The 24,239-nt window shown below is 39.5% G+C and overlaps 2 protein-coding genes and 1 long non-coding RNA gene across 8 annotated transcripts in view; 1 reads left to right on the top strand and 2 right to left on the bottom strand.

Moving 5' to 3' along the window:
- LOC143729317 (uncharacterized) overlaps positions 1-24,239 on the bottom strand; it is a 591,772-nt gene that overhangs the window by 107,465 nt on the left and 460,068 nt on the right. The gene's annotated exons all lie outside the window — the stretch shown is intronic.
- ralgps2 (Ral GEF with PH domain and SH3 binding motif 2) overlaps positions 1-24,239 on the top strand; it is a 155,066-nt gene that overhangs the window by 104,879 nt on the left and 25,948 nt on the right. The window lies entirely within an intron of this gene.
- Positions 398-23,362, bottom strand: angptl1a (angiopoietin-like 1a). 2 transcript variants are annotated; one of them, XM_077220488.1, is made up of 5 exons: positions 21,780-23,362; positions 10,219-11,109; positions 4,950-5,143; positions 3,691-3,961; positions 398-2,268 (listed from the first exon to the last, which is right to left on the bottom strand). In XM_077220488.1, the coding sequence occupies exons 2-5, from the start codon at positions 11,006-11,008 to the stop codon at positions 2,081-2,083; spliced, it is 1,443 nt and encodes a 480-aa protein (XP_077076603.1). In that variant the 5' UTR covers positions 11,009-11,109; positions 21,780-23,362; the 3' UTR covers positions 398-2,080. The 2 variants fall into 2 exon arrangements, with proteins under 2 accessions (XP_077076603.1, XP_077076604.1); XM_077220489.1 differs by having other exon boundaries at positions 21,796-23,362.

Raw genomic sequence — 24,239 nt, 5'->3', positions numbered from 1 at the left:
TGAAATACACTTTTGTGGAGCTGTAACCTAAGCACTTATGGAAGGAATGTCTTGCTCTTTTGTCTCCATCTCTCTCTCCCTCCCTCTGGATCCCCCTCTCTCTCTCTCTCTCTCTCTCTCTCTCTCTCTCTCTCTCTCTCTCTCTCTCTCTCTCGTCTCGGTCTCTCTCGCCTCCATTCGTGACTGGATGGCTGAAATGTGTTTTTCATTGTCTCTATGTGCTGTAGTCCTCCCATTTTCACATGTCTGCATACTTTTGACATGAAATCTCTGTTTCTTTCGATCTCAAACACTCTCGCACACACACTCCTGCTCATGCTGCAGAAAAGTCAATGGTGTAATTGAATAGCCAGCTGTGACTCCATATATACTGTATGAAAAAATTGTTCACTCAAACTTTTGGACGCTGTTTTATTCAGTTTTACAGCGTTAAGAGTGGATTCAGAGATCATTTAAACAAAAATGTATTTCATTTCATTCATACCAAAATTACATTCGGGCATAAGTGTGTCCGTAATCCTGAATAAGGGTAGAGGGACCAAATGAAAAACTCAACATGAAACCAAAATTGACCACATTACATAGTTATCATTCATTGTCTTATTGTGACCAATTTGTTGGTGCACATTATTAAAAAATAAAATGCTACTTTGCTTAGGTTGTAAAAACACTATGCAGAATTGCAATTTGAATTTTAAGAAGTCAAATTAATATGATTTGAAATTCAAAGAAATCCATATATTAGAACTACAAGTGTAGCTAGAAAATGAAGATTCATCAAGAAAAACTTTCAATGATGGCTTGAATAAGCTTTGTCTGAAAGTTATAAAAGTCTAAAGGCCTTTTTAAGGGTTTTATACTTAATTTAATAAATTAACTTTTGATCGATAAATTCCATTTCCTGTGAAGCATGACCAATTCACTTAAAATTTCAACCAATTAACTGAAAGGAAGCCAATTCCAGATTTCTGAATGCTTGCTCATAATACTGTGAAACGACTTTATCTCTCACTTAGGTCACAAAAACGGTTGGATAATCTCAACCAACTGTTTTAACAAACTCATATTTGGTTTGGCTCCATTATGGTATTTAACGTCCACTTTTCACAGTCCAATCAACTCCCACTAAAATTAATCAAGTCGTTCCCTGTTCTTTTTCTTGTTGAATATCTTGTTTCACTTGAAAATATATTATATTGTGGACGAAATAACATTGAATTTAAGATTTAGACATTGAAAAACGCATATTGATCGACCTCTAAGCTGGAAGTTGGGGGTCGTGTCCCTTTCAATTTACATGGTGGTTACAACCCTGGATGTAATATTCTCTCTTTTGGTAGAAGTATACAAAAGTTTGTCAAAAGCACAATGGTACATCATAATCAGGGTTAAATAGATGATTGAAGGATTATAACTGTAATAAATACAGATCACTGATATATAAATAACAAATGAATACTGCGGATTGGAGGTGAGTCCTTAAATTAACTCTTACAAAAACAAACAACTATAAAACATGAAATATATTTACAGACCAACATAACCCCCGAATGCAGACAGGGCCTGGTGAACAGTTCAGCCCAGCGCTAGTCCTGTTACAGACAAGCCTCCAAAGCAAGAGGCCAAAGATCTTTGATTAAAAACCTGCGACTGAGGCTTTGAAGTCGTCAGTCCAAGCAATGAGGGAGAGTCACCAATGAAGATATTACAGTGGAGAAGAATGTAAGAAGTAAAACAGTAAAAGAAAATTTTAGGAGATGGAGAAGAGCAGGAGATCCTGAAGTTGACCATGTTGTCATCCAACTCCAACTTTTATTTTTTTTACGTCGTCTTCTCTGAATTTCGATGGACTGTTCAACAGACCAAAGGGCATCGGCGTTCAAGTCAGGATAAACGCATGTCCTTTAACTCCTTTTCATGATTTGTAATGCTGTTGGTACCAATGACGACTATACTGTGCTATACATGTCAGTTCTCATAAACATATATGTGTGATTATAAATAAGTGCTGAAGTGAGTTATGAGTACATTCAAGCAATTTAGACTCATGTGATATGAGGGTGAGGTCCTGGGGTGAACCTCAGTCTATTGGCCGGATCATCATACGGACTGATTTGAGCGAGTAGAACCCGCCTCCATACTCCGCCCAGAAGATCCCATCTTGGAACTTGCTGCGATACACACCACCGGAGTACCACACACCGTTCAGATTGGTTTGACCACATGCGTTGTACCACCAGCCGCCTTTGTGGAAATGAGCACAGTTTCCTGTGATAGGAGAATATGGAGAAGAGATTGCAATAAGAATGACAACAATTGTTCAAAGCTTTTGCACATGTCAGAACCAATTCCGAGCAACCCTTGTCATTTGAACTCAAGTACAGTTTCTTGGTGCGTCCCCAATAAAACGAATCAAGCATCATTGGCAATCAAATATGTAGTGGGACATTATTGGCTTTGGAGTTGTCAGGGTCGTATGACATTTGGAATGATACTTAGAATCATGGCTTGACAAAACCTTGCCTAAAAGTTAAGAAAATGCCTTTTCGGGGGTTTCTAGACAAATATTTACTCTTTATATATACTTTTTAATATTTTATAAATTAACGTTTATTTCATACACCATAATCCTTTATTTCCCAGAATGCATTGCCTGTTGAATTGTTTCACATTTTAAGCCGAGACACGGCAGGCAAAAACATCGTTTTTTTTTTGTTTTGTTTTTTCACTGGTCAATTTTGAGATTTTGGGATATTTGTCTTCAATAACATGTCTTCTTTCAGACTTGTGGTGAAAAAAAGTCCAAAATACACATTTAGGTCTTTATTTTACTACACGTTTTTCTGTTTGCGTCTGTAGATTTCTCATACATTCATCAAAAGTTTTCGTTATAAATCCTCCCTCTGTTCCGCGATCTGTACCCTGTCATCACACACACCGTTAGAAAGCTCTCTCTCTTCTGAACAATACTGCCGGATCCAAATATGGTCATTTCCTTTTTATCACCAACCAATCGTGAAGGTAAACGGGGGGGATTTTACTCTAAATGCGCAATCTCATTGGCTGATGCTAAATCTTTAAAGCCCGTTTTCTCAAAATGACTTTTCTCTCATACTCCAAGTCCGAAATCTCCACTTCAGTAGCACCTATATACACCAAACTTTCCAGTCTTGTACCTAGTTATATTATGAAGACATTTACAGAGGGATTTGCAAATATATTATTCCTAGCCTGATTTATATAACATTTTATTCCAAAAAATCATGGCGAAAATCATTTTTTTAAGGCTATTGACAGTATATTCTGATTTACAGGATAACAAAAGTAGATATCCATAAATCCCTCTGTAATTTTTTTCCCATCTAATATGTGAACACAATGAAAAAATAATTTTGAACCTGGCTTTATCCAAAACTCAGATTTAGTTTTTTTAAATATATGCAAATTAGCACATATTTAATTAGATTATAATGCCTCATTTGCATATTTAAACATTAATTTACAGAAAACTTGTAATACATTTTTTTCTCATCTTATTGTAGGTAATCAACTGGCAAAGTTTTATGGTGATATCTGCTAGTTAAAAAAATACCCTATTCACCTGCAGTGTCTCACCTTAATTCAATATGCCTATAAGGTTGTTGTTTTTTTATACATTCGTACTGTTCTAACTGGCTGTTAGCATCTGACCTGTAAAGGCGTCTTTATCCCGGTCAAGTGTTGTGAAGGGTTTTCCATTGTGGCTTGTGAGGGAGTCTCCGGCATTGCCCTGGTAGGTGCCCAGTCTCATCCTGAAGGCCTCACTTTCAGACTCCAGATGGAAACTGCTGTACTCTGCATAGACCTTCTTCCCAACCCAGTCCTCCAGCTCCACCAGCAATTTGTAGTCCCCCTGCTTGGCTAGGTTATAGATGTTCTGCAAGCCCAGCCAGTGCTCTCCATCTATGTTCCCAAAGCCTTTCTGTGTGGGAGAAGGAGGGAGGAAATAAGAGAAACCGTAATAGAGACAGAGTATGTGAGAGAGAAGTTTGATCTTTTCTCCAATGGAAATAGTTCATCTAAGTCTTGAGTGCGCTTAGTGGATTTATGTTTGTTCCCCCGGCTGTGTGCAGTTATTTTACTTGTTTTCATTTCATTTGTGTCAGTGAGGAGGATTTTAGGTATTTTTCTGTACTAGGCCTTCAACTCTGGACTTACAATTCACTAATTTGGCCTGTGAACACACTCAACTTTGACAAAATCGGTGAAGTCACACTCCCAAGCCAGACTTTGCAGGGAACTTGAGAGCTACTTTAGAAAGGCATAACTAGATTTTTCCACCGATTCCAGCAGTGTGCAGGGGGAAAATGGTCATTTTTGGGCCATTGCTCCTGGAAAGGAAATGAATTATGTGCTTTGGGTCTACAAGCCTCCTATATATCACAGCTATAGTTCTTTGGTTTCCCCAACTAAAGGTGAAATGTCTTTTCCTGATCAGCACTAATGCTGTAGAAACCGTGTTGTGGAATACATAGCTTAGATGTTTTATTTCTTACCAATGATCTATTACCATGCACTAATATTATCAAATTTCTAGCTGATATTGATTAGTCATTACTTATTTTCATGTAATGGTCGATAACCTAAAACCCTGATATAACAAATCTAAATAACTGAAAAGTCTTGAGAACTGAACTGGTAAATCACTAAATGGGCCTTACTGCTAATCTCATCACACATTCCATCTATCTCACACATTCACTTACACGTACACACTCACATGACAGGGATGTGAAGCAGTTATGTAAATGCAGACACTGGGGATGTCTCCAGAGGTTGCCCTATTTCCCTGATTCTTATCAGATGTTTAGACTAAAGTTGGATAAACAGTTGTAAAAAAGAGGACTTTACTGCTTATTTGTTTCTTAGTTTTTGCAGTATGCTCTGGTCTGTCTGTTGTGGGCCCTTACCTTGTAGTTCTCCCAGTTCCTGAAGAAGTTGACCGAGCCATCTTTCCTTCGCTGAAAAACGGTCCAGCCTCCGTTGTCTAATTTATGTTCACACCAGGCCTGAATCAGTCTATCACTACCCTCTGCCTTCAACAGATACATCCCACTGGTGCTGTGCCCCGCCTGTCGCACCTGGAAACAGTCTCTGAACGGGCCTGAGGAAGACAAGGAGAAAAGTAAACTAGGTTTCTCATTTCAGTGTATCTGGACCAGTACAGATACATTGATAAAGAACATTTGTATTCCCAACATGACTTGCACATTCCTTCTAGCACGTAAATTAGTTCTGGTTCACTTGTGCATTTGCATTATTTAGTTGTAATATGATGCTTGTGTTGTGTATACTGTATATCTAATTAATCTCGTGCTGCTCAAGCGGGTCATCCCCAACATTGACTAATTGGAATATTTAAAATAATCATATTCTCTATAGATTTTTCTTATGGTGTTGTTTACCTGTCATATTTTCATCATCAGCAGTATTTTTAATGAATATCATTTAATTATCATCATGGTGCGCATGTCTCTTTTTTTGTTATCTTTTACAATAACAAAAAAAAGGTTAAAGCTCCCGTCGGCAACAATTTTTTGATCATATTCAGTGAATTCGACACTATAATCTGACAGAACAACATAAACAAAGTGGTTTTAGAAAAAAGACAGAGCTTCTAACTCCAACTGGAGCATGTTATTTGTTTTGGAAAAATCCACCCGTCCCGGATCATCGGGTCCAATCAGCGCAGGGGGGTGTGAGATCTGACTGTCAATCACAGGTCATGCACATGCCACCCCTCGCGCACATTACAATCACATGCACACGCCTGAAGTTCGCGCAGTAATGAAGAGTGATGGCGGAAAAGATTCCAATTCCTCGGTTAACCTCAAGAGCTAGGAGGTCAAAAACAACACAGGAAAAGAGAACACCTGCTGAAAATAAAGAAGTAAAGAAAGAAAGTGCGTAAATAAACCAGGATCAACATCGGATCGGCATTTGAAAGGTGGAGAGATTTACGTGATTTAATTGGGTTCAAGCTGGATGCAGAGCTTGCAACATTTCTTCTGCACAGGTAATTGTGCTTTATCAACCAGTTACTTTATTTTTAAGTGTTATAGTAATTCCACAGGTAATTGTGCTTTATCAACCAGTACCTTTATTTCTTAGTGTTATGTTAGTAATCTAAGTATGTTTGCCCTAATGTGTTGGTATGGATAGCTAACGTTAGCACTTGTTGGGCAGGTTCGTTTGTTTGCACTGAAATCCGTGTGAATGTAACGTTAGGTGGATAAACATGTCCAGATGAAGGGATAAAGTTCGGCTTTTAGGAAGAATCAATGCTACTCTCTTTCTTACGAGAGTAAGAACAGTAGTAAAGCTACTGTTATTGTATGTGCTATCTTACTAACTCAGATATATAAGCAGTAGAAAAATGTACAATGACCATGTCTGCCACATACAGCAATAATAGCGTTTAAGACAGACGATGGTGTTTATTTACGTTTAATTGGTGGGTAATCCATTTCGTAACAATCTACTCCAAAATGACAAAACAACAATAACAAAATACTTCATGGTGTTGATGGATGCTGATGAGACGGGCGCGTTCACAGAAAATCTGGTGCAATGGCACTGACGAGCATGAAGCCACGAACTCGGTGGGAGGGTATTCGTTGATAGTGGGGGAGGGGCATGAGAGTTGTAAACATTCAAAATTTTGCCTAAGTCCACTCAATCTGCTGACTTGCCGACTGGAGCTTTAAATAAAATGTAATTAAAATAACAGCCATTTTAATTATATGAGATTAAGTCCACACCACAGCTATAACAATAATGTCACAGAGGAATAATAACATTGGAATCCCATTCGGAACTATTTTCATCATGCAGATGAACATTAAAAATATTGACACTGTCAAAATCCAGTCTCTGTGTTTAGGTGGCTTTGATCGGGATTCGGACCTGCTATATATTGGACACTTAATATAGAGGGCTCGGATCAGTTTAGGGAGTTTTCCTGACCATAGAGAGTGTTGTCTTAACCAAATGCTCTCCCTGGTCTCTGGACTCATCATCTCTGCCCTGGGATCTCCCAGCACTTCAGATTTGGCTGAAAGATAAATACCCTTCTTTGTCCTGATGAAGTTACCATGCCCAGACACCAGCCCAGGCCTTCTGCGACTCCCTCTTCCTTTGGTTATTTTCCGCTTATTTTTCTTTTTCCTCTATACTTGAGCTTAAGCTAAAATCATTATCAGTCATATAGGGGTGAGCCAGAGATGTAGAATGAGAGATGAAGAAAGCAAGATTCCCCTTTCCCAAAGACCCTTTTGGGCGATATGGTTGGTGTGTTGTATAAGCGGAGTTTTCCTGTGTTGAGAGGAAGTTCTTCAGTAGCTCTTGCTGTGCTGAAACAGCTGTGTTAACCAGCCAGGTCCCAGTGTGGCCCTGACCGCCTGTCCATGAATGACAGCCATTGAGCTCATACAGACAAGCATTGTGCCGGCGGCTTCGAGCGGCAGGCATCGGCAGAGTTGGGGGGAATGGGCGTTTTCTCTGCTTGGGTCCAGGAGGACCCTCAAACAGAACTGAGTCTTAGAGTCATCCAAAACTACTCTGAGCAGCTACTGTTTTTTAATTTGTTTGTTTTCTACAGTAATAATACATCTTCACTGGCCAAAAAAAAAAAGTTTGTACTGTACAACCCCAGAGGTTAGAAGAGTGTTTTGCTTTGGTCAGCTGCGGTTGTAATTCTCTGTGTTCTGAGGTGAAGTGGGCTATACTGAGCTGTCATTAGTGGTCAGTCACAAGAGAATCAGGCCCTATTGAGTTGCCTTGGCCGCATGACAGCCTGGACTCTGGAGCCGTTTGCTTCAGGAACTTAGAGATTGTATCATTGTTTAAGTCTTTGCTTCAGACTGAAAATCTGCTGGATAAGCAGTGGAGATTGTTATTGTGGAATGTGGGTATGTGAAAAAGACAGGAATTGGAGAGACCTACCACTGGAGGTTGTGTTTGTAAAGTTTTGATGGTTGTAATATTTATATACCTACTCAAGACTTTATCACTAAAGGCTGTAGTCCAAAACCACCATATCACACTTTCACATGCCTGCATATTTGGCCTTACAAAGTATAGGTGCTTATTTGGAGAATTGTAGATGTTTTCCAATGTGTTGAAGGATGTCATGAGGTGGCAGTCATAATTATTTTTTTCTCTTGGCTATGTTCCAAATCCAAGTGAGCTGCCCACCTAGATAGCGTTTTCAGGTGTCATAGCAGTGCTCTCTATGTGAAGGCTAAAGGATGCTGCCATAAAAATACCTGGTTTTGGCCAAATTCTAAGGCTGCATTGCAAACAATCCCAAATTACTTTTGTGATGATCACTGTTGATTTTTTTTTTTTTTGCTGAAATTGTGAACCAAGTTCAAGGAAAATGTTTATAAACATATTTTTATATTAGATTCAGTATTAAAAAGTAAAGCTTGTACTGAGAGTCATTTGCTTATCAGCATGCTAATGTCAGCTGAAATTAGCTATGAGAATTAGCCGATTATCGCTTAAGGAACACTTTTTCACATGTTTGAAAAAGCATTTTAAATCAGACATTTATGAGCTTCTGTTGTCTTAGAAGATAGCTCCTATATAGGCTTTATACATCCAGGTAGCTCATTACGCAGGCCTGCTGCCCTTGTGCTGGTAACTATACATGTTGCAAGCATTGGTTTACCTCTCTTTTAAGTTACAAATTCAATGAATTCCTTTTAGGTAATAGATTTACAAGCTTAATTTCTCATACACCCACAGATCATTCCCCCTTTGTATTTCACATTTAGTTCTCTGTGTGCAGTAAAGTTGTGTTTTATGGTTTTGCCTTTTACTGACAGTTACATGGCTGTAAAACCTGTCAAGCAGGGATGTAGTCTTGAAATGGCAGCATAAATGTCGACCTCATACTGCTAAGAATGGCAGAAAGAGAGAGAGCAAATTCAGACAAACCTGCATTTCTGAGTGAATAAAATAAAATCCTTGCAAAATGTACATCTACTTAAGATCCAAAGCTGAGTGCTACACAAGTGTTTATGCCATTAAGCTTAGCTTAAAGTGCTGTAACGATGCAACACTGGCATGTCTGATTTATTTGTCTTGTACAGTAAAAACTTCTTCAAGAACATAATTTTCAAGAATGGAAATTTCATATGTACTATCAAAGTATATCTCTCTCCAACTCTGTCTTTTAGTAGTCATAGATAATGTCAGAAGTGGTATACTTAGTGGGATGTGCTTGCTTACACTGGCACCCATTTTTTTCCTCATTGTCTGATGTCTGATGCTTTCATTGTCTTGTATAACAACAGCTTGCCCCATTTTTGTAGCAACTGTTTTCTTGCAACACATGGTCATGTAAATTTCTTTTAAGTTTAGATTTGTTAACAGAGGTGGCATCACTATCTTGCATGAGTGTTAAGGAGGGAAATGTTTTTTGAGTTTTGCTGGGTAAGTGCTTGAAGGCATCTTGTTGGTTTTATGTTGCATCTTCTTGTTCCTACACATAGGAACAAGAACATGCAACATTAAAAAGCAACAAGATGCCTTCACTCCTCACTGGACAGATACATTTTGATGCATTTATACAGTAGACATACAGAAGCCCAGTTCAGCTTAGACTACCAGTTCCTCCACTTCACTCTCCTCTGACCCTCTTAAATCTACAGATTTTTCCAGGAGGCTAGTGTGAGTGCATGTTTTCACGTGTGCTCTCAGGAATCCATGAGCTCATATTTTGTTTTCATGGGCTGCCAGAGAGGATTCTGCAGGAGCAGAATAGAGGAATCTGTGATTTGTCTCAGTAACTTTTGGCATTACAACAGTGCACTAGCTGTTCCTGGCTATGTGTTCATGCTTTAGGAGGATGAGATCTCAGTGCCACTCTCATTGGAAACATGTAGTGCCATCAGGGAGGAGCAACATCTTTAGTGGCACAGAAGTCCAATTTGTTATTTTAGGTTTCAGAAGGTTGGTCTTAAGTGCCTCATTTGCAGTTACCTTTTGCAAACTTTTTCAGTGCCTACAATGATACTGGCTCCTGACTGCTACCAGACAATACACTAAGGTTTTTTTATGTATTTTAATTTTTTGATAAGATTGTGAAACACGTGGCTTGATTTATCAAGAGCTTCCAGAATTCTGTCACATATTTCAAGTGATTTTGTCTCCCTGTCCCTTGTCACTTACCATCTGAAGTGAGGGTGCCCTGTGGGGGTGGTGGGATTCCCAGCGGGTCGGGCGTTGGGGCATCCATTCGTGATCCTCTAGGAAATGCTCGGTTGTTGTTGTCTCTCTGAATCTCATTGGTGAAGCGGTTGTTGTTGGCCGGAATACTCTCCGGCACCACCTGAACCAGCGGAGGCACGGCTGGCAGATCTTGACGTCCATATCCACGGAGACAGCGCTCCTCCAGGGCAGCGATGAGCACCGATTGGTTGTTGACTGTGGCAGCAAGGCCTGCGAAACGCAGCTCCAACTCTTTGTAACGGGAGGCCAGTCGGAGCATCTCCGTGGTGACGTTTAATATGCGGTTCTCCAGCTGCGCCAGTTCTAGGGAGTTATCCCTCTTGCGGATGATTTCATGAAGCAGCTGCATGTAGAGCTGTGTCACTCTGGAATTCATGTTACGAGACTCTTTGCGTAGAAGCTTCATCTCATTTACCAAGTTCCCGTCCACATCTGCCACTAGTTGTAGCATTTCAATCTCCCGCCGCTGCTTGGAAAGGACCTCCCGCACATCAGCAATGTCCATACGTGTCACCCGGTCTTTGTCTGGTTCAGGTCCAGTAGCAGAGGCGCAGATCGGGCCTGTGATCTTCTGCTGGGGCATCAGGAAAGTGTAGGAGCATTTCTTGGAGTCATCGGCAGGTGCTCGCCGTTGTCGAGATAGCATTTGTTCATTTCTTGAGTGGCACTTGCTGAGCAAGCAGATGGAGAGGCAGAGCATGATGCCCATGCACCATGTTACACATCTCATGGTTGCTTCTGTTATTACCTCACCTACTTTTTGGTTGCTTTTTTCTTCTGTTTACTCTTCTCTTCCTCAACCTCTGGACAGTGGTAAATTCAATTATTCACCTGTAAAGAGAGAGAAAATCAGCCACCAATCAGCAATCTTGCACATCGTCAATTTACCTTTAAAACTTTTGTTTTGTCTTACACATGCTATATAGTAAGATTTTTGCATTAACTTTTACTGTTTTAGACACATCCATAAGGCCGGAGTATTTTTTTTTCTTTCAATGTTTTAATGGAATGCTGCCATGAAAAGTATGTGTATTAGCAGTTCAGCATGGTGTACAACCTTTACTCCTGTTCTCACAGGCATCCTGGTGCTATTCAGTCTTGTCTCAGACACTTAAATCAAACACACATTGTATGCTTCACAGCCTCCACTAACACATGCCCATATCCAGATGTTTCACATCCTTTGCTAACAGATGAGCACTTCTCTGATGTCATCACCATGGCATTTTATACACAAAACCCATCTTCAGTGTGGACTATAACAATTCTCCCACCCTTGTAGGGATGGGAATTGATAAGAATTTAATGATTCCGATTCCATTATCGATATTGCTTATCGATTCGATTCCTTATCGATTCTCTTATCGATTCTCATTGGGTGAGGGAATAAGTACAAATGTGTTTGTTTGTATTAACTCGCTTTAATATCTGATCAGAAGACACAGCACAGAGTATTAGTGGTTTGAACCTACACTGGTCTCATGGTTCGGTTCGATTACGATTATCATGTCATCGATTCAGTTCAATTCGATATCTCGAAGCATCGCGGTGCACTGCATCCAATTTTCAATTTTACTTCAAAAGTGATGTGTGTGTGTGTGTGTGTGTGTGTGTGTGTGTGTGTGTGTGTGTGTGTGTGTGTGTGTGTGTGTGTGTGTGTGTGTGTGTGTGTGTGTGTGTGTGTGTGTGTGTGTGTGTGTGTGTTCGCCTGTTCGCCTGTTCGGGAAGTTGCAGTGACAGAAACAGTGACATTCCAGTTAAAGTTTCATGGGACTAAAGTCTGTTTATGCCATTAAGAAAATGAAATTCTGTCAAATCATTTTTGTTTTAAAGAAATGTTCATTTAAAAACAGCGCCCATTCATCATTGTATAATGTTACCCTGAGACGCGCGCATCCGTCAACGAGTCCGTTGTTGAAGACGATCATCCATTTATAATCACGCGTAACAACACAGAATACTTGTAATTTGACCATCGGGTGCAGATACCTAAATCAGATAACATTAGGGCAGGTGGATGATTTGTTTTTGGCTGCGGATCCGGGTGATATTGGAGCTCATGCTTACTCTAAAGCAGTCAGACTCTGCAGGCGTTATAACAGCTCGAGTGAACATGGCTAACGTGGTATTTCAAGTTAGTGGTTTTACCTCCTGCATATTCTATTTGTGCGTGACATGAGCGCACACGCACTGTCTCTTCTCCAGGTCGTGCTTACCAGGTTGTTCATAAAAGCCGAAATGTGCCCAGATGTAGGCTTTTAAAGTAGTTTGAACATTTTTAATTACTCACACTCGCGTCAAATTAATTGCATGCTGTGTGGCCAAATGTTTCTGCATAATGGAGGTAGTTCCCTTTGACGAAATTGAAATTTTACAAGTGTTGCAAGTGACTTTATTGTCGTCTTTTCGCGTGAAATATAACCAAAACAACGTAGCACGTGTGTGATGTCATGACACATTTGCAACGAGCAGAACCGATAAGAGGAATCGTTAAGCAAGCATGCTAACGGTTCCAAGGAATCGGTTCACTGGGCACCGGTTCTGAAGAAGAACCGGTTCTCTATTCCCATCCCTACACCCTTGTAACTCCTTCTCTGTAACGCACTACTCCCTTCTCTACAGGGGTTCATGGGATCAAATTCCTAGGTGCTCTTATATCCTGCTGTGTATCCCACTCTGAAGAGTTCAGTATTTAACAATCTCCCACTCTGAGTATCCCAGCATGTCTTCAGTCTTTGGCATAGCAGCACTCTCCGGGAGCTGCGTTAGGCTCCTCTAATCCCAGTATCACCTTTCCCTCCATGCTGAGCTCCGCTTTTCATCAACACCTAGATGTGCTCGCTCTGGGTTCCCCTCCCTGTTTATACAGACACACATTTTTCAGTCAGCAATTCTGCCATCTGTGCTGTTGCGAGACCAAAGATGTGTCTGCAGATCCAATACAGTTCCACATACAAGGTGAAACTGTCTCTCCAGCATTAGCTCCACTGCAACACTGTATTGTCTCTCTAAGAATGTTTTCTTGTCCGAAAGAACCAGACTTTTTAATGCTAATTGGGGCCTTATACACTGTAGGCTGTAAGCAGGTAACCTGTCTTTCCTTTACTTGTTAAACTGAACCAGGTCAGTGGCCGCTATAGAGTTTTTATTCTGCTCTCTTCCTCAGTTCCTTTATTTTATAACTTTGTTTAATATAACTTTATATTTTGTTTGCTTGAAGGCTCTACTGTCTGGTTCTAACTGAATGTAGTCAGTAATCTAAAGCTAACCTATGCTTACGGGTGGGTTTCAAAACGACTGGCTCTGTCTTTCAAAGCATAAAGTGAAATGAAAGCCACAGCCAAACGCAGACTAATCGGCTCTGAACTAATCATACATGCTGGAGCAATTTGACACTGCAGGCTACAGACTTTGAGAAGCATGATGTGTGGAGTGAAGAGATTAGAAAGTGAGAATTGTGTAAGACTATATTATATTTATTAATATAATAAAGGTTTTAAGGAAAAGTCTGGGCTATAGTAGAGAAAGTGGGTCACATACATAATCTTCCTTCTGGCTGGTCTGCCAAACAAGACACCTGGCCTTGAACCTGACTTCATGGGAAAAGAGGATCTTGTGCTGTCCAGAAAGCTGATGATTTGTCTCCATTTGTGTCTGTCTTCATTTTCATCACTTTCTCTCACTCTCTACTTCAGGCACCTGACTTACTCAACCTAATTATCTCTAACTATCAATGGACACTAAGTCACCTGGATTTCCTACTGTCATTTTTCACATTCACACAGGAAAAACAATTCAAAATATTTTGGTTTGGGCGTAGTAATGGGCAGCTAACATATCCAGAACAGATGTGAAAATGTTGGCCGACGCCAAAACCGAACAATTCAGGACGTAGTGGTTCAGATGCTAACCTGAGGGATTGAGAGAAACTCTTACCATCTAATTTGCTTATTTTTCTCTCCCTTCTCTTCAGCCATAAAACGGAGGGCTGCATTTGTCTCCATTACGCAGTCTCTCGACCTTTCATAGTCACTAATAAATAGTAATAGACAACTGAGGTATGTGATTGCTTTTGGGCTACACAAGATGTGAATGTGCAATTCTGCTTTTGATTAACATAACATTTTTGTCTCAATAACTCATTTAACTGTTTTCAATTCCTGTAGCTGAGCTAGTAATGTGTTGCGCTACCAATGCCGATTCCTAGGGAACAAACAATCTGTGTGTATTTTGACGTGTATATTTGACTTTCACGTTTGGAAAAAGCAAGAGTCTGCCAAATGAATAAATGTAAATATTAACATTATCGTCAGTTGTTACAACAGTTTTCAGTATAAATGGTTTGCTCCTCTGAGCTGTCAGAATTCTCGCATTGTAGACTAGCATTCACACTAAGAGCTGTCAGTAGCTAGGATAACCTGTTAACTAGCAAGCTTAGGTTAATGTAATTCGTTTTTAAATGTGGATTTTGTCAACTTTGTTCTTGATTTGGCTGTAGCTTAGTACTACCACTGCTCTATGGTGATCCCAGTGGCTCCCTATCCTTTCCCCACCCATCTGAGTAATACAACTCCACACTCTATACAGTCTACTCACTGTTCCCATGGTTCATTTCATCATCCTCTTTTAGCTTTGATGTGATGTATGGACAGCTGTGATCCTCTACTGTTCCAGCCAATTGGCTCTTCATGTGTTGTTAATAGCAATAATTCATAGAGCTTTCTGAATGGCTTCCAGACTGTTCTGTTACCCTTGGGTTCCTCGGATGTTTTTACGAAGACAGTATCACTGTTATGATGTCAGCGACAAGTGTAGCACATGAACATTTAATCCGTGTTCTTGTTTTCATTGGTTTTGACTCTGCTAACATCAGTCATGCTGGCTGTCGAAGACTAAATCCCAGCGGTTCCACTGCATTCGGCAGAATTAGAGGTTGTTCACAAAATTGTAATTTTTATTTTTTTATTTTTTTTATTTTAAACTGAGGCGCAGTACTGATCATTGGAAAGAACCAAGGATCTTGACATGCCATCTTAAAAACAAGGCGCTCATGAACGAGATAGCGAGCAGCAAGACGTGCCGTTACAGTCAAAGACGTCAGCCCATTTTGCAGTTAAAAAGCTAAATCAAAACATGTTCTTTTTTCCAGCTGTGTTGGTTATATCTCTTTGGAAATATGTACTAATGGATGTCTTTGACATTGCAATGTATCTTACAGCATTATCAGTGTCTCACACCATCAGTGCCTAGGTTAAAACGTGTCATATTAAAAGAAGTTGAACTTTTAAAAGTGCATCTCGATACCACTGCGATCTGTTCCATTGCTCTCTGTCTCACTCTTTCCGGTCGCGATAACCCATACTGTGTGAACAAACCTATGGAATATCATTATGGAAACGTGATACATACAAATACATACATCTGTACAAACAAAACTCGTTTAAACAGGGTGCCTGGGTTCATTTTATAGTTCATCGCAGAAATCAGCTTTTCCTCACTCCTGTTTTTGTCTCAGTTATCCATCTTACAAATACCCAGAAGAAGGGTATTTGCCTGGACACATTTGTTTTAGTAATAAAGTCTCACTTATTCCATATTTTTACAGAGTGCTGCCAAAATCCTTTATTCCTCAAGAGTATTTCTTTGTAAAGCTCAGCTTAGAGAGAGGGATAGCTACTGAGTTTTGTTTATACTTGCATCTTGGAAGGCAACTTTGCCAATTCTTTCTCCCACTCTCTTTTTATGGTTTCATCTTTGTTATTTATACTTGATCACCATCTATTCTAATGTACTCAATGTCTCTACACTACAGTAATTGTCATTTGTAATTCCAGCATGTAGAGCTGAAGAGTCCAGCATGGCACCTTCTTGTCTGGCCTTGTTAAAGGGTAAGTTCGGCGTTTTACAAGTGAAGCCCTGTTTTAAGATCGTTTCTGATTAAATCGAACGGTTAAGATTAAAATTTGGACAAATGCTGCTGTCCTGAGAATTTTAGGTTTCATTTTAGGGTCCCCCCGTTCCCCCCACCCCCCCCCCCCCCCCATATCAGTGTTCACTGATATACTCACGCAAAAATCGCTGCAAAAGATGCTTTCCAACAGGTGTTTTACCATTCGTTGTAAAACTGTGGACCTATTTTTCCAACGCCTCACAACCGGACATTCTTCCAAAAACTACGATAAAACCTGTTGGAAAGCTTATTTTGCATCGATTTTTGCGTGAGCATATCAGTGCACACCCCAGACCACTCGGTGAGTTTCACGTCTTTGTAAACTAAAGTTTAATGCATTTATATGAATGATTGTTCTAATGCACCTATGAAACCATTGTATAGGTGAGGGGGTGCTAACACAAAAACCTAAAATTCTCGGGACAGCAGCATTTGTCCAAATTTTAATCGTAACCGTTCGATTTCATCAGAAACGATCTTAAAACAGGGCTTTACTTGTAAAACGCCGAACTTACCCTTTAACAACACTCCATAGGGTTGATGCTGACATCAGCATATGCTCTGTTGCGTTTTTGGCTTTGGCTTTATAAGAACCTTCTGAATACGCATGTAGACAATGAAAAAGCTTAACTATTCCTGATCGATTCATCTATTCAGTTACTTGTGGATAATTTCACAATGGCAAACGCTGCTTTCTGGTTGGCCTGCATGTGTGCAATGCGTTTGGTGGGCCACCAGGAGCTGTTTTTCCTTGGCTGTGCTTAGGGTTGGATCTGAGCTCCAGTCGTTAGCTCATTCCCTTTCTCTTCGCTTAGCGCCCAGCTCCTCGTTTCAGCCTGTGGTGTCTGGCATGACATTATTGACTTCCTCTGAAGTGAGTAAAAGAGTTTGAGCTCTTGTTTTTGTGGGATTTATGCCCAAGTGTCTTTGATTTCTGGTCAGCTGTTTCAAGTCAAAATTTGATTGGGCAGTTGAGAGCTGTTTAAACGGTTAACTAGAAAACAGCGAGTAATATAAGGTGTTTTGTTAAGGGTGTTTGTACTCTTGTTGAGAACGCTTTGATATGGGACCTTAAAGTCCCGTATTTTTCTTGCAAAGTTTATTAGTCAGAGAGCTGAGTGTCAGTTTGACAAACAGTTTTATGAGACAAAGGGTTATTGCTGGAAAGTTTAGACAAGGAAACGAAGCGTCTTAAAACGCTGTGTTCCTTGGAGAAGGCGGTGAGGAAAAATGTAGAGAAATACTTATAAAGATTTTTATTTTATTTGTAAAGCAAATAAGTCCCAAGACAAACAGAATGGTTTATAATGCAGCATGCTGTAACTGATGTTACCTAAATCTCTAGTCACGTTCCAGAGTTAGTTGCTGTTTACATCCTAATAAATGTAGCTGTACTATGAAAGTCACTGAACTATGAAAGAAATAAAGATCTGAGCTAGTCAACCCAACAACTAGCTCGATAAAATTTTAAGAGACGAGTCTGTGGTTCCATGACTCAACAAGATGTTACATTTAAACACTGCAGTTACTTTGACAGTAGTGGTCCACAACAATCCCTGGCTTTGACCAACAGTTTTTGAGATACTGTAAAGAGACTCTTAAAAGCTGATCTCAGAAGCCAGACAACTCTAATCCTACCTTACTCATCCCATCAGCCATTGCTGGCATTTTAATACGTGCACTTAACCACAAACACACAAATTATTTTGGTAGTTAAATAGAATTTATCTGTTTTCCTTGAAAGAGATTTTTTTTTTTTGTGAAAAACATATCTAAGAATTCCGCATGTGACTGTCAGACTTTCCCAAGATGACGGCAGCCAGTTCAGTAAACACGTAGATGCACTTCAAAAAATATTCCATAATGAGAAAGCAAAGAAGAAAAACAAAAGAAAGAAAGGAGAAAAAGTGATAAACAACTTGAGTGATGAGCAGGAGGGAATGACAGAGGGACAAATGAGGGACCGTACCGAATTTGTTAGGATGGATGAGGCAGCACAGTTGGAAACAGAAGCTTTGAGAGTAAACAGAAGAGAATTCTCGTTCTGCTGTTCTTCATGAAATTCGTTATATTGGAACAACACGAGATAAAGATGACTACACAAACAGCAGTTTTCTGTTATAATCTGATGTCTGTACAATAAATGCATCACACACGGGCCACATTTGTCAGCATGGTAGTATTTTTCAGCATGGCTCGACATTTTTAAAGATCTGAAAACCAGGATGTGTCAACATATGATATGCTTTTGTTCAATCAGGAGGAGACGCTGATAAAATGAGCAAGATTGGAAGAGGGCGTAAGAGCAAGGAAGGAGGAAAAAGACGTCATAGGAGATTGGAAAACGTGCCCCAAGTTGCAGTTTTTAACTCCATCCCAAAGAGTGCTGAAGGAAATGAGTGCTGGCAGAATGGAGACCAACAGGGCATGATGTAATGAATTTATGAAGTGAGATCTGGGCATGTAGGAACTTTAATTGAGTTTGGAGCCCACAGCTAAAGAAAAGAGAGAGCAGGAAAAAGAAGCAGTCCTGTCCTAGAGAATGCAGCTTTTCACTGAACGTGGTTTGGAAGGCTCAGACCGTGGTCCTGATCACCACCCACAAGCCCTTTTTAAAGCCTCTCAGAAGCTTCATTCTGCTCAAAACTTGCTTATATTGTGGGAACATGCGAGTCATAAGAGACAGAGCAGAACGTTTTCTCCAGTTTGCTTGTACAAAGCTAAATCGGGCTTAAGGGATGATCACACTGAAAACGTTGACAAAACAGCTAGAAAGTCAATCATTTTCAGTAAATCGATGACAAATAAGAATGTTGACTTAAAGAAAAAGAATAGGTTTAAAACGCATGGTTAAAGTTCATAGGTTAATACTCATTGTATTTACTCCCACATTGTTTCGAAAATGTTTCATAACATTTTAAAGAAAAGTTGATGTTCAATCACTAAAATGTGGTGTAACCTGCAAGTAAAAAGTAATAGCAGATTTTCCCTAAACCTTGAATGCATGTAAGTGTACAAAATATTATTGGTTTTGAGACTTTTATCAAAATTCATTTTAATTTTGAAACTAAAAACATGCCCATAATAGAATTGTGGTAAAGTTATTTATTGCATGATGTAATTGTATTTTTGAATGAATTGATAAGACAAATTAGCATCATGTCGTTGACCCTTAGTTGGACACAGCAATCAAGTTTCCTTCAAATCCTAATGCGATTTTGCATTCACTTTATTCCCAAATCTTTAAATCGCTCTCACGTTTAGCTTGGAATTTTTATTGGGCTCTGTTTTAGTACGGTGAGTTGCAGTTGCAGATGAAAGTGTGGGTCATTCCAGGCTTAGATTTTAAGAGAATGTCATATTTGGAAAAATTGTCTGAGACGGAGTAGATTGTGGTTGTAAAAATGACAGACAACCGAGGAAGAAGGAAGCCTGAAATCTTGTAGCCGTGTGTATATCTGCAAAAGGCCAAATTCATCTCCACATGTTTCTAATTACCTTAGAGCTGCAGATAAGAACAAGCAATGCTTGTATTTTTCTGTTTCAACCTGTTGAAAGGAAGACGATGAACGGAACACTTTCTAAGAGAGAAGTGTTGGCTCTTACCTGTTTCATGCAAGGGTGTATTGAAATTCATCTTACTACTTTTTCTTCATCTCATCATCATTTTTTTTTTGTGCAATTAATTCAGCTCAGACCACATTAAAACCTTGTTTTATTTGTATGTTTAGGTGTGCTTTCTATTATTCGACAGTTTTTAAGAACGTTTAAGATTAAAGTTTGAAACTTTAAAAACGTTTGAAACTGCTGGAATGTGTGCACATTCTAATGTTTCCTTCATGAAATGCAAATCTAGAATCAGTTCTGCTTCCTGAAGTTCTCTGCGGCTTTAAAATTCATGTGTGTTGTATTTGTCATTTGTTGTTTTTAGATTAATGATTAATTAAAATTAATAACAGCCCCAATGTGTATCTGTATGCGTTTAAAGAGGCTCACGACACGCAAACATCACAGATGCGATTCATCACCAGTACCCACAGGAATTGACCATTAAATTTGAACAATGGCAGTCTTTGGCAACACTGCTGTCACCCCTTAAGTTAATTTCAGCATCTCTCTACAGTTTAACGAAATGCTAAGAAATAATGTCATGAGTGTCTTTTAGTGTGAAAGACAGAAAATTTAAGAAGTTTCACATGTGCTACAGGTAAACCATGTGCCAACACTTCAGCACGGAATGTTCTCTGAAGAGTAATGACATGGAACTTCGTCCAAGAGCAGCGGCTTTTTCTGTGAGCGGATTTTAGTTAGCTTTATGACTCTCAGAGGAAACCTACTTTTTTCTAACCTTTCACATTTTAGCAGTTTGGTTTCACTATTACGGTTATCTGCATAATGTGTTTACAGTTCGTGCATCACATCTCACTGTTTTTTTGGACCATGTTACATGACACACTAAGTAAAAAAATAGTTAAACATGATAAGACCACTGACTCTATTTCTTTCTGTACGTAAGATTATGTCCTCTTCATCTTTATTTACAACATTTGGTTTTGTTCTATTTGACGTCTACTGGGGCTGTTCCTTGTGTGGCTGACGGCAGCAGGGTATTATGGGAAATTGTGCTACAACACACACTAGGTTTGTGATTAGCCCAGTTCAGAATGCCCAGTGTCAAATCAGAGAGGTGTGTGTGCGCAACGAGAGAAGGTAGACCTTTCTACATGAAGAAGTGGTTAGTGTAAAACGACCTTCTGTCTTGGTAGGTTTGTTTTCCTTAACTAATTTTTTTTATGAATAGAGTCCCTTATCCCCTACAAACAGTACATAGACGCTTAGTAAACCATATTTCCAAGAGCTTCAGCCAGAGAAACCATGAGGAGCACCAGGCAACCAAGAAACATCTACAACATGCTACAATAGAATCCACAAACCACAGTCATCAAAATAAGACGGAATCCACAAAATACAGCCTTCAACGTACAAGAAAAGCCACAAGACACAAGCCTCAGAGAAGCCGGTAATGTTTTAGATAGCACAGTTGAAATTTTTGTGAGAGTATCAGTCTCAAAACATGCTGAGAGAGCAGCTCTTAACCAAGCAAACAGACACACCCATCCAGATGCATTTGCCCCCAATGCATGACCTCGAAGGGGCCCAGAAAACACCAAGAGTCAAACCCATCTCTTTTTCTGAAAAGCAAACAAACAGAATAAGAGGCGAAATTCTGGGTAATTATCTTCCTTTGATGTTTGTCCTACTTCCCTGCTCTTGATTATGAAGAAAGACAAAAGTAATCCAATACAAACTCTTGGAACGACCCTATGACCAGACCGTTTGGCTCACCCGTACCCTGGCTGAGCGCACAGGTCAGTAAATTGAGGAATTCGTTCAGAAAAACAAAAAATGCTCTTTGAATGTACAGGTAGAGGCATGTTCCAAACAAAAATGAAGGTAAACTTCCAGCTGCTGACAGATTGAGGGATGAAAAATTAGATATCAGAGAAAATGTATGTAGAAAAAAAAACATAATTGAGTGAAGAACTTTTACCCAGGTGTCTTCTGACCTTTATTGCCGTCTGTGTTCTGTTGAGATCCTTGTGGTTCACCGGTCCTTGGTGTCTTCCGTGATTCCTTATTCTCCCAGTGGCTCTCTAAAAGTTCTTAAAGTTGCCACATCTCTTGTATCCAATGATATTAAGGCCTCCCCCTCAAAGCTCCCGCGGTTTTGGATCACCAGTGCCCAGGACGCTGCTACGCCAAGTAGCGAGCTCCTGTCCGAGGGTTCACGGGATCTGGGGCAGTACACTCTGGAACCCTTCAGCTACTTACTGGAGTCTGAGGAACTCTCGGACAGCAACTCCAGTTTTTCACGAAGGATGAGGGAGGGGGTAGATGGAGGGGATTGAGGCATGTTTTTTTTTTCCCTCTTCCTTTTCTCCTTCTCTTTTTTAGAGGGAAGAGCCTAACTCCTCTGATGTAACGGGTGCTGAAATAGAGACAGAATGACTCGACCCCTTCTAAAATTTCACCTCCAGTCAAACCTCTCATTCTTCAGGGAAGGAGGAGGAGGGGACAGCAAGCGGTGGACAGGGATCTCTCTGAACTCAGGGAGAATAGGTGTGCGGTCTATGTGGAGACGGAGAGGACGGCTTTCGCTTACAGCCCAGCAGCACGGGACTCCACTGATTTCTTCCTGTGGGCTTGCTAAACACACATGCTTTCAGGAGTCCTGAGAGGATGGCACAAGTTGAATAGATAATGATCTACCCACGCATGTCTCTCAGATGTTTGTTTAAAATGGAAACTGAGGATCATTTGGACAGTGTGGAGCATGTGTTTGAACAATCTGTCCTTCCCTTGTTTCCTTCTATGAATTTATAGCAGTAGTGCTGTTTGTGTGCAGTCACGACTGTTTGTGTGTTTGGCTCTTGTCGGATCTTCAGAAAGATCTTTAGAGGGATTGTTCACTCAGATGCAAATTCATGATTTGCTCACCATCATGTTGTTCCAAAATTGTATGACTGACGGACTTCAGTGGGACTTATATTTTAAAGAATGTCTTTGATTTGTTTTTTCCATACAGTGTGAAGCCATTGATTTTCTTTGTATTGACAAAAATAATAGAAACTTTTAAAAAGAATGTCATACAAGTTTGGAACAACATGATGTAAGTGTGAGTAAATTACACAATTTTTTATTTTGTCCCTATAAGGACCTTAAGGTTTGTTTTTCCATAGCTAAAGGAATAGAGGTCGATGGGATGAGCTACTGCACTGGAACAAATGTTTAAGTAGACTTTATTTTGAATGTATAACCACAAAGATGTAAACATATTTTATGTGCTAACATGTGACAAGTGTGAGAAAATCACTCACTAAGTCTTTCAACTGCTTTCAGGACCGTGTAATGACAGTAAACCCTCTTATTTTTACATTATACATGCAAATGTATTATGTAAATACATTTACATGCAAAGTTTTCCACTTGCAAGAATTATGTCAGTAACGCATTAAACAGAAGTCCATCCTTGAACAGTAGTCTTACTGAAAAAGGCCATTTGTAATTTTTACATTAGCATTATTTAATATAAGGTTTTTAACAAAATTTAAGCTTCATATTTCTACTTTCTATGCCCCTTGAACTGTAAAAACTTACATTGTAATTGCCTTCATTTAAACAAATTTTATTTGTTTTTATTTGTTGTAACAAACTGAGGGACAAGGCAAATTTATGTTCTGTCGTTATTGATTATTCTTTTTCTGGAAAATTACGTACAGAAATGTTTCCCCATCAACTGTGTCAATGTTGGTCTTATTGTGATCTTACAGGTTTTTCTCTTTGGTTGTTTGATCTTTGGTCTGTAGTATAGTTTGAGTATGAGTTTGTCGTTTATTTATGTGTGTGTGTGTGTGTGTGTGTGTGTGTGTGTGTGTGTGTGTGTGTGTGTGTGTGTGTGTGTGTGTGTGTGTGTGTGTGTGTGTGTGTGTGTGTGTGTGTGTGTGTGTGTTCTCGTTCGCCAGAGGTGTTTAAATGGAAGTGTGATGCCTGAATGGCTGGACTTCACCCTCCTAAATGAGGTGTTAAGGAAATGGACAGACATCTCCTGTTTGGTAGATTTTCTGCTTTCCTACAATAATATTTAGCTTGTGCCAGAGCTTTGTCTGACATCCACAAAGCAGTCATCTCTCGTCTGGTCTCACGCTCTTTCACTTTATACATTGCAACGATGGTAAAATGACATGCACTACTGTTCAAATTTTTTTTTTTTTAAGAAATTAATACTTTTATTAGGCAAGGATACATTAAAAGTCTTCTGAATTTTATATTCATTAAAAAATCCTTAAAATGCATATTCCAACTATAGTAACCAGCAATGTTTTGATAATAATAAGAGATCTTGACATGTGACAATGAAGACTAGTAATGATGCTGACAATTTAGCTTTGCCATCACAGAAATAAATTACATTTTAAATTGTCCAGCTTTTTTATATTTATATTATATTTCA

The sequence above is a fragment of the Siphateles boraxobius genome, unplaced genomic scaffold, assembly GCF_051911475.1.
Source record: "Siphateles boraxobius isolate OS27281-9 unplaced genomic scaffold, OSU_SipBor_1 8, whole genome shotgun sequence".
NCBI classification, from domain to species: Eukaryota; Metazoa; Chordata; class Actinopteri; order Cypriniformes; family Leuciscidae; genus Siphateles; species Siphateles boraxobius.
Note: the sequence above shows the minus strand (reverse complement) of the source record. Positions and strands in the feature narration are given on the sequence as shown.

Excerpts from the sequence above, each read along its gene's own strand:
- angptl1a (XM_077220488.1), bottom strand. The coding sequence starts at position 11,008 with ATGAGATGTGTAACATGGTGCATGGGCATCATGCTCTGCCTCTCCATC. Across the intron at positions 5,144-10,218 it reads GGGCACCCTCACTTCAGATG|GCCCGTTCAGAGACTGTTTC; the intron begins GTAAGTGACAAG and ends TGTCTTCCTCAG. Across the intron at positions 3,962-4,949 it reads GGAACTGGGAGAACTACAAG|AAAGGCTTTGGGAACATAGA; the intron begins GTAAGGGCCCAC and ends TCTCCCACACAG.